The 10,294-nt window shown below is 40.9% G+C and overlaps 1 protein-coding gene across 1 annotated transcript; it reads left to right on the top strand.

The window, feature by feature from the left end:
- The first annotated feature begins 5,494 nt into the window (after positions 1-5,494).
- Positions 5,495-9,050, top strand: LOC307028171 (zinc finger MYM-type protein 1-like). Its single transcript, XM_079662972.1, has 4 exons — positions 5,495-5,647; positions 6,056-6,133; positions 6,309-6,407; positions 6,578-9,050. The coding sequence occupies exon 4, from the start codon at positions 6,721-6,723 to the stop codon at positions 8,875-8,877; it is 2,157 nt and encodes a 718-aa protein (XP_079519098.1). The 5' UTR covers positions 5,495-5,647; positions 6,056-6,133; positions 6,309-6,407; positions 6,578-6,720; the 3' UTR covers positions 8,878-9,050.
- Positions 9,051-10,294: the final 1,244 nt, after the last annotated feature.

The following is a 10,294-nucleotide window of genomic DNA, read 5'->3' as shown; positions in this document are numbered from 1 at the left end:
GAACGTATGGTATGTTTGAAGACTAACCATTTATCCAATTCAAGCTGTCTTTAAGATGTGACATTGCGCTCTGACTATCCCCCGTAAAATCGTGACAAACTATTACTTATTCTTAAATTTGACCTCTTGCTGCTTGGTTGAAAATGATAGATGAAAAAATAACTTTAAAAAAAAAAAGACTCAAACAGCGAGGGACATTATACTGGTGAAAAAACTCTCAACGACGATGTTCAGGAAACGATCAATCAAAATCGAAGGATCCAATGTATTTTTAAATGGAGCAGAAATAGAACTAGTCTCCCATTGCAAGTATCTTGAACAGGGAGTGTCATATTGGAACTCGCACTTGACTTTTTAAGAAACATATCCAGAAAGTATCCAATACCATTAGATTCAACTTGCAACATTTTAAACAAATTAGACCTTTTTCTTAACTGTCAATTCTGCAAAGTCATACCTCCACTGTATGATTCTATCCCACATTGAATACTGTTTTACAAACTGGCCGTTTGCTTGTGCCACACACCTGAAACCCATATAACAGCTGTTCAAGAGAGCTATCCAGGTGTTTGACAGAAAGCCACAGTCATACCACCACTGTACCATCCTTGAAAATCCAAATTTCTTGAGTTTCTGACATTTTTATGTCTTTTAAAAGTATGTGTTTTTAAAAAAAAAAATATTTACATGGGCTGGCCCCCCCTCCCCTTGGGGGAATTCATCCACAGAAAACACACTGGACGCAGCACTAGGTCAGAAACCAGAGGAGACTGTGAAGTCCACCACAGACGGACCACCTTTTGACAAAATGTCCTCTCCATTAAAGGCAGCTCATTGTGGAATAGCCCCCCAACTGAGATACGGGATTGTCCCACTCTCAATAGTTTTAAAGGTCAACTTAAAGAATGGTTGAGCAACAAACAGATGTGTAATCACCGCTAAATAAATGCACTTTAACACAGGGGTATCTCCTCTTGCACTTTATGTAGCGCTTTTATCTTATCTTGCACTTTATATATCATAGCTGCTACATTGTACTGCCATGTGGTAAATGCTTGTATGCTGCTCATGCTCGTTCTGCATATCATGTATTTATTTTTGCTGTATATATATATATAAATGTCATGTTCTTATATTCTGTATGTGAGGGGACTATTGATGGAAATTAGCTCAAAGCTAAAATCCGGCTCATTTACACTTGTAAGCATTATTTTTGTTTCATCAATGTGTTCATCAATGTGCACTACGGTAGCCCTGAAGAAAATTAAACATTAAAATATGTTATCGATGTCCCCATTCCCAGTTTGTTTTGGGAATAATTGCGATGTTTACTATGTTTTGGTAGCTCTTAACAAAACAGAATTTTTGTAAAAGACTGCGACTCTAAAAGGCAAGTTTGTGATTTTAACACTGTTTCGATGAAACAATACATTATACAATATTACGACTTTTTGCCATATTTTTAACACAATATACTTGTACCTTTTTTTTTTTGGTTGTAGGGCTTCAAGATATTTTACATGTCATGCATAAACACGGTGTCATCTTTTCCTACAAACTGACGTGCTGCCCGTTTTACAAAACAAGTTATTTTTCTGCTTCTTCATCCTCTGAATTTTCCTCCCTCGTCCCTCTTCCTTCAGCCAGCACAACAAGAATCAAGGTGGATCTGTGAAATGAAACACCTCTTCCCAAAGCGTGACTTCCCTATTGAGAGCATGCGTCTTCGGCAGTAGGGTCTAAACCAGGGCTATTCAACTTCATTAGCAAGTGGGCCAAATAGGAAAATCACAGGGGGTTTGTGGGCCACACAATACTTTGTCAAGGAATCACTACAAATAACTCTTGCTTATATAGTGTTAATAGATACTAATACATTAAATGAACTAGTCAAGTGCATCCCTTTTTTTAACTTTAATTGTATCAATATAAATCATTACAGAAAGCAACCAGTCCATAAAAAAGTAGGAAAACTTCGGGTTACAAGGCTTGACACAAAAGTGCAAAATGTTGCATCTTTAAAACTAAGGAGACATGAGGTTTTTTCCCCTAACAGTTAGTAGCCCTGTGTATAATATCCTCAACACTTCCAAGCATACATAAGGTACATTGAAGACAACACAAGTCCATAAAATCGAATACTAAATGCAAATAGAACATAGTAAAACAATAGCCATCAGACTCACAATAACATTCATATCTTGGAAACATTTTTACAATTTTCGAAACAGTAAGTAAGCTATTTGAATGACCATAAAATGAATGACCATAAAAACAGATCTGTATACATACCATGCATCAGACTTCTGTCATGTTTAGCCTGTTTGAGTCAGTGAGATAAATTACACTGCCTTGATTTCGCTATTTCAGCATAGTTTGGCTCATAAGTGGTAAGAGCAATCCTGAGACACTCATGCAACTTTTCATTGGTCATGGAGCAACGTGCCCTTGTTTTGATGGCATTCATATGAGAAAAGCTAGACTCACAAGTATAGGTAGATCCAAACATTGTCAGTATAAGCAAGGCCACCTTCCTCATTGTGGGGTACTGATACTGGCTAACATGGTTAGACCAAAAGTCCACTACACCTTCAGACTGCAGGAGCTGTTTTAAAGCAAAGGAAGACTTCACATCAACCAGCTCCATCTGAAAGAGGCTCTCATCAATGCAAGATATGACCTCTTTTACTTTTGCACAGAAGTCTGCATCAGGCTTGATGGAAAACGGGTCACGGGCAAACTGCAATACCTCAATTGGAATGCTGAAGCCTTGGAATCTGTCAGTAAAGTTATCATTCAATTTTGTCATGAAGTCTGTCATGACTGGCGTTATGTTTGCTCCAGGTGATGTGATCATAAATGCACAGAGTTTTGGGAAGTGCAGCAGTTTTGTCGTCATTAGGTCTGTTTTGAAGATCGTTAGCTTTGTTTTGAAGGCACAAAGTCTTTCAACCAAATCAGCGATAGACTTTTCGCGCCCCTGCAGTTCGCAATTCAAAGTGTTCAAGTGTCCAAAAATGTCACACAGAAAGTAAACATCTGCCATAAACTGTTCATCTAACATGCGCTCCAAGAGGTTTGTAGCTCGTTTGTGCTTACTCGTGCGAAGGAAAGACACAATCTCCTGGCGGAGTTCACAGAAACGATCCAGGACCTTTCCTTTGCTGAGCCATCGGACATCGTTATGGACGAGTAAGTCCGCGTGTTCAGCAAACGTGTCAGCAAGCAGCTGACGGAACAGGCGGTGTTGTAGGCTGGAGGTTGAGCGAATGAAATTCACAATGTTCATGACAGTGTCCATGGTGTTTTTCAAATCACCACTGAGCTTTGCACACAACACAGATTGATGAATAATACAGTGTAAATACTGCATGTGTGGGGCTATGGCAGATAGACGTGCAACCAGCCCCTGCACTCTGCCGATCATAGCTGGAGCGCCATCAGTGACCAAGAGGCACACTTTTTTTAAATCCAGTTGACGTTCGTTAAAAAACGAGACTATCTTTTGAAAGATAACCTCACCTGTAGTGTGTCCCTCCAACGGAATAAGCCCCAGAAGTTCTTCCCTAAAGCGAACTCCATCGAAAAACCTCACATAGATGCACAGCTGGGCCATGTCAGTACAGTCAGTTGATTCGTCCACAGCGATTGATATAAACTCTGCTTTTCGAAGGTTTTCCAAAAGCATCCCCGACACATCCTCTGCAAGTAGTTCCACTCTGCGAAGTGTTGTTGTGTCTGAGAGAGGTACTTTTTTAATGGCTGAAGTGACGCTGTCTTTTACTTTTTGGTCAATAACCACTTCATCAATGACAGCAAGCATGCATTCTTTAACGGTCTCCGCGTCGGTAAAGGGCCTCTTCTGTCTGGCTAGTGTCCAGGCTACTCGCAGGGATGCTATCGTAGCTCTCTCTTGTTCCGTGCAAAAGCGACTAAAAGCCACTTGACTCCGTTCAAATGATGCTAGCAGTCCCTGCACTTTCCTTCTCCGTTCCTCTGAGCCCACGGGAAAACTGGCAGAAAACGAGCCGTGATTTGAATTGTAGTGTCGCTTTACGTTGTATTCTTTCATCACGGATATACTTTCGTTGCACAATAAACACACCGGTTTATTACTTGTTGCGGCTGGCAAAGTAAATACATATTTGTCAGTGCATTCATTCTGGAATTGGCGATTTTCCAAATCAACTTTACGTTTCTTGGGCTTGGAGAGAGACATCTTGAAGCTGTTACTCGCTGTTACTCGCTGGCCCGCGAACCTAATGTGTAACGTGAGTTTGACTGAGCCAATGACAAGTGCGGACACAGTGCGGGAGTTTTTTTTTTTTTATGAACAGAGCGCGGCAGGCAAAATAACGGATTAAAAATAATTCAAATGAATGGAAAAACCAGCGTTTTCGCCGCATCGTCGGATTTACTGTGATCAGACATTAGTTTTATTTATGCTATTACACATATGCCATTTCGATTTGCAGGCAACCTCTTGTGGGCCAGAAAAAAGTTCTGAAGGGCCTGATTCGGCCCGTGGGCCGCTAGTTGAATAGGCCTGGTCTAAACCAATTGGCCAGATAAACTAACATGCAGAACATACGGTATGTTTGAAGACTAACCATTTTATCCAGTTCAAGCTGTCTTTAAGATGTGACATTGCGCTCTGACTATTCTCCGTAAAATGGTGACAAACTATTACTTATTCTTAAATTTGACCTCTTGCTGCTTGGTTGAAAATGATAGTTGAAAAATAACTTTAAAAAAAAAAGACTCAAACAGCGAGGGACATTATACTGGTGAAAAAAACTCTCAATTCTACAGATGACTCCCCCCACTCAACGCAATAAGTCCCTCCCTCCACTCAGCAAAGCATCTAAAACTAAGGACCCCACTAAGACGACAGTTTGAAAACTAGCTATGGATCTGAGAAAAACCAAGTCTCCCCCCGTGAGTTGCAGCCAGGAACAAACTCCTGGACTACCATCATCACCACCATTCTGGACACCCGAATCTTGCAGTACTACTGCTGCTTATTTTTGCTCCTTGGGCCAAGACGTCTCTGTTTATGGACACACTGAAATCAGTGTTGGTTGATATTGTGATGGGGGTGATACATCGGTACAGAGAAGAAATATGCAACGGATGCCGAGTCAGTCACCCCGGCCAGAGGCAACACGATTGTCTGAATGACATGCCTGATTTTTTCTTCAGAAACAATTACAACGCGTTAATGAAAAGACTCTGGCTCACTGACAGGGCCAGCCCGCCGCACTGGCGTTATAAATGTTCGCCTAGGGCGCTGAACTGTAGAGGGAGCGCAGGGGTGCAGTCCAGATTTAAAAAAAAAAAAAATTTTAATAGGCCTATGTATATTTTTTTATTTTTGTAGGCGCCCCCCAGATTCCTTTTTTTTAGGCGCCGCTCAGATCAGGATTCATTTGTTTTTTTGAGAATATGAAAAATAAAACGTAGGGGCGCCCCAACACTGCACCACCCCTCTCTATGTTTTCTTTGGTTCTGTCCATTTGTGTTTAGCGTGTCGCGAGCTCGTTTTGAACGAGAATTAGAACTTCACTGTCACAACATGTTTAGCCGTCTGGGGCGCATTGGAAAAGGCGAAGAAAGAGAGAGGAGGAAAAACTCCAGGAAAACAGAGGTATGTCTGATGACTTTTTGTGTTTATTGGCATTTTTCAAGCAACGGTATAAAGCTAGCTAGCTAACGTTAGCTAATGATAGCAGCTGATATATAGTATGATAGAAGCTAGCAGATGAGCTGCTTTACCAACTAGCTTGATAGCTCTTTTTACACCAACTGCACTGTGTGGTTTTTCTTGTATTCTTTATATATATTTATTATTATTAAAGCTATCTATTTTGTTCCATCTTTAGCTTACAAATGGTAATGGACACAAAATAATTCTGCTAAATCATTAACTAGCTAGGTTATCACTTAAAAAATATATTTTGCATATTTGGGCACAGGAAATTATGCCAGCTAGTCTGAACTGCTCAGTATTATTGCAGATAGATACCTACTACATTATTCTCTATGTAATTTCCAGGTGCATTGTTAAAATATCTGGGTAATCCCACTCCCACCACTGCACAACCTGAGTCTACTGCATCACTGCCTGTAGCAGGTGAGTTCAGTCAAGTTTTTTGTGATATTGCCTGTTGAGTTTATTAGGGTTGCGGGTAGTTCATACACATGTTCACACCTGCACATTACAATAGCACCTATATCACTTATAATGTACATGTTAATGTAAAACAGTGGGTGTCTGACTGTATCCATGCATGTTCGACTGTCTGCAGGTGAAAACGTACCACTACTACCTGTCCCAAGTGAACCTGCTGCTACACAATCTGCAGGAGAGACATTGGTCCCGAGTACCACAACACAGTCTGCAGCACGTGAGTCCAGTTTATTATTGCACATTACAATAGCACTTCTCTTACTAATAATGTACATGTTAATGTAAAACACACACACACACACACACACACACACACACACACACACACACACACATACACACACAGTGGGTGTCCGACTGTATCCATGCATGTTTGACTGTCTGCAGGTGAAAACATATCACTACCTGTCCCAAGTGAACCTGCTGCTACACAATCTGCAGGGGAAACATTGATCCCGAGTACCACAACACAGTCTGCAGCACGTGACGCCACAAAGGCAGCAGCTGTTGACCCTGCCGACTGGCCATTCATGTCTGATAAGGTAAGAACAGAGTTTGTGAGCAGAGGACCCTATCAGGCAAAACCACACTTCATTTTTCCAAAAAGACAGGATGGGAGAAGCTGCCACCACCAATACTTTTATAGAAAACTGGTAAATGGGGAAAGAATCAAGAGAAGCTGGCTATTGTACTCACAGAAGAACGACAGCCTTTACTGTTTTTGCTGCAAGCTGTTCTCCCAGAAGGAATACAAATTAATCAGTGCAGGGCTAAATGACTGGAAAAATTGCCACCAATTACTGAAAACAAACGAGAACACTCCAGAACATACTAAACACATGGAATCATGGAAAGAGTTAGAGTTTCGATTACAAAAGGGGCAAACTATTGATAGGACTGAGATGGCGCTTACAGACATAGAAAGGAAGAGATGGCGTGAGGTGGTAACAAGGTTGGTCGCCATCATTCAATCATTAGCTGAGAGAAACATGGGCCTCAGGGGAACATGTGACACACTCAACAAACCCAACAATAACAACTTCCTTAAAGAAGTGGAGCTGATAGCAATGTTTGACCCTGTAATGAAAGAACACGTTGCTAAAGTCAAAAGGGGTGCAAGCCATACCACATATCTCGGAAAAAATATTCAAAATGAACTCATTGAATGTATCGGTGAGAGAATCAGTGCCCACATGATTGAAGAAATTAAGAAGGCTAAATATTATTCCATCATTCTGGACTGCACACCTGACATTAGCCACACAGAGCAGTTATCAGTCATCTTAAGGATTGTTACAATGGAGGAGATGCCACAAGTTAAGGAACACTTCATGGGGTTCCTTGTCGCTGAGGAATCAACTGGCGAGAGTTTGTCATCCCTCATCCTGGACAGGCTCCAAGAACTGAACATCCCCTTTGAGGACTGTAGGGGACAGTCGTATGACAATGGTGCCAATATGCGAGGGAAAAACAAAGGAGTTCAGGCCAGGTTACTTGAAATAAACCCGAGGGCACTATTCGTGCCATGTGGTGCACACACTCTCAATCTGGTGTTAGCTGATGCAGCGAAAAGCTCCCTAGATGCCACTGGATACTTTGGCTACCTCCAAAAGCTTTTTACATTATTTTCAGCATCTACAAAGCGCTGGGACATTTTGATGAGCCATGTCACCACTACCTTGAAATCATGGTCTGAAACCAGGTGGGAGAGCCGGGTCAACAGTGTGGAAGCTGTGCGATATCAGGCTCAACATGTTCGAGATGCACTTTTGGAGGTGAGGGACAAGGCCACTGACATAATGATCAAAATAGAGGCACAGTCTTTGGCTGAGGAAGTGGGGTCCTACCGCTTCTCCATTTGCACTGTGGTGTGGTACGACATCCTCAGTAAAGTCAAACAGGTCAGTAAGGTCATGCAGTCTGTGTCAATGCAACTTGACATCGCAGTTGACCTCCTGAGAAAGACAAAGGCCACCCTGGAAGACTACAGAGCCACTGGATTTGCCTCTGCTCAGATCAGTGCTAAAGACATGTGTGAGGACATGGATGTGGATGCTGTCCTCAAGGAGAAGAGGCTGAGGTCAACCAAGAGGCAGTTATCTTATGAAGCACCTGATGAGCCAATGGCCAATGCCCTAAAAAAGATGGAAGTTACATTTTTCAACAGGGTGGTTGATGTTTGCATCACTTCCCTCAATGAGCGTTTTGAACACCTGGAAGAAGTTCAGGCAAAGTTTGGGGTGCTTGTCAACTTCCCCGAACTGCCCAGAAACGAGCTGACAAAGCAGTGTCAAACACTGAGCAACACCCTGAGCTCTGGCGGACAGTCAGACATAGATGGAAAAGAGTTGGCACTGGAGCTGATGAACTTTCCAACTCTCCCCTCACCCACAATGACCACCCTGGAACTGTTGGTGTTCTTGGAAAGGAAGAACCTGAGGGAGGTTTATCCTAATATGTGGGTGGCCCTCAGGATCGCAGTCACTATGCCAGTGACAGTGGCTTCAGCAGAAAGAAGCTTCTCAAAGCTGAAGTTAATTAAAACCTACCTGAGGTCTACAATGGTCCAAGAACGCCTCAGTGGACTTGCCATCATCAGCATTAACAGTGATGTTTCTCGTCAGCTGTCATATGAGGATGTTATCGATGACTTTGCAGCAAAGAAGTCAAGACGAGTGCAATTCTGAGTGTTTAAGTCAAGCAAGTCAGTAAGGTATTTATTTATTATTACAATATGTGTGTTCAAAAACAGAAATGTAATTGTTCTTTTTTTGTATAAATCGTTTTTATGTATTTGTTAATATTTTTTCATTTATTTTATTTTATTTATTTATTATTACAATACGTGTGTTCTTAAGTGTTCTTTAAAATATTTCTATAACTCCTTCTGCGGAAGCTACTTGTTTATTAAAATATGTTTGTTGAATTATAACTAAAGCAAGTGTGGTTTTTGTATTTGTGTGTAGGGTGGGGGGGGTTGGTGTTTTCAATGTATACTATAAGACAGTAAACAAATAATATCGTTTAAAAACTGGAGATAAAAATATGAATACATAAATGAGTGTTAACTAGGTCAAATAAGATATGAATGAACAACAAAAATAAAATAAGTTACATTTATTGGCTATGGTAGGTTATTGGTTATTGGTAAGCCTTTTTGCCTATGTCAATAAGTTTCTGTTTTTGTAGTGTATTCGTCTTTTGTAGAGATTTTTAATTTGTTCTTTATATATTCTATGGGGGGGGGGGGGGGGGGGAGCCAGCTAAAATCTCGCCTAGGGCTGCAAATTGTCTAGAGCCGGCCCTGCTCACCGACTTCATTACTGAGATCGACCAGACTCTTATTGATAAAGACATTTTCACGGATGATTGGAGGATCCAAGGCGCTTCGGAGGCTTTTCTGCACAATCTCAAAAATTGTAGACGCCTCAAGGAGAGACTTGAAAAGATCCATGCCGAGTTGGATGGAGAAGAAGAAGACTAATAACCTGCGGTTGGTTGAAGCCAGGGATTTTTTCTTTTTCGATACATTGACTTTTCCTTTAAAGTAAAATAAAAATGGGGAACTACTATGCAAAACGCTCGGTATATATTGATCAGAATATAGTCAATACCCTTTTAATAAGTGTGGTGATGAGGACGATTGAAAACAGAGTGAATACTGATCCCCGTGTAAACAGAATGGCTGAAGTTTGTAAACTAGAAGACATTTTGGATATCGTTCGTTCTGGCAGTACTATTCCTGGTCATTGGGAAACGATTGTAAACGAAACATTTAAAGTGGTCCTGGAATCTTCATTTTCCGAAACATTCTGTAACATTACCGAAGAAATTAAACAAATGTCAAAAGTGTATCATGTGCTCTCATTGTATGCTCTGTTTGTAGCTGGAGACGGTCCTGGGGATGTTATAATCAGTATAACTATTGATTTTTTGTGTGAAAATGTTTAAATGTAAATAGGACATTTTAAAAATATATATAAAAAAAAGTGTTTTTTACATTTTAAAAACTGTTGTCTTCATTATAGCAAGGGGAGCGTGTCTGATACATGTGTATGACAGTCCTTCACATGCACTGTTGTCTTCATTATAACAAGGGGAGGG

This window comes from Notothenia rossii (genome assembly GCF_949606895.1).
Source record: "Notothenia rossii genome assembly, chromosome: 2".
In the NCBI taxonomy this organism is placed as follows: domain Eukaryota; kingdom Metazoa; phylum Chordata; class Actinopteri; order Perciformes; family Nototheniidae; genus Notothenia; species Notothenia rossii.
The sequence above is the reverse complement of the archived record's forward strand: the minus strand, read 5'-3'. Positions and strand labels throughout refer to the sequence as shown.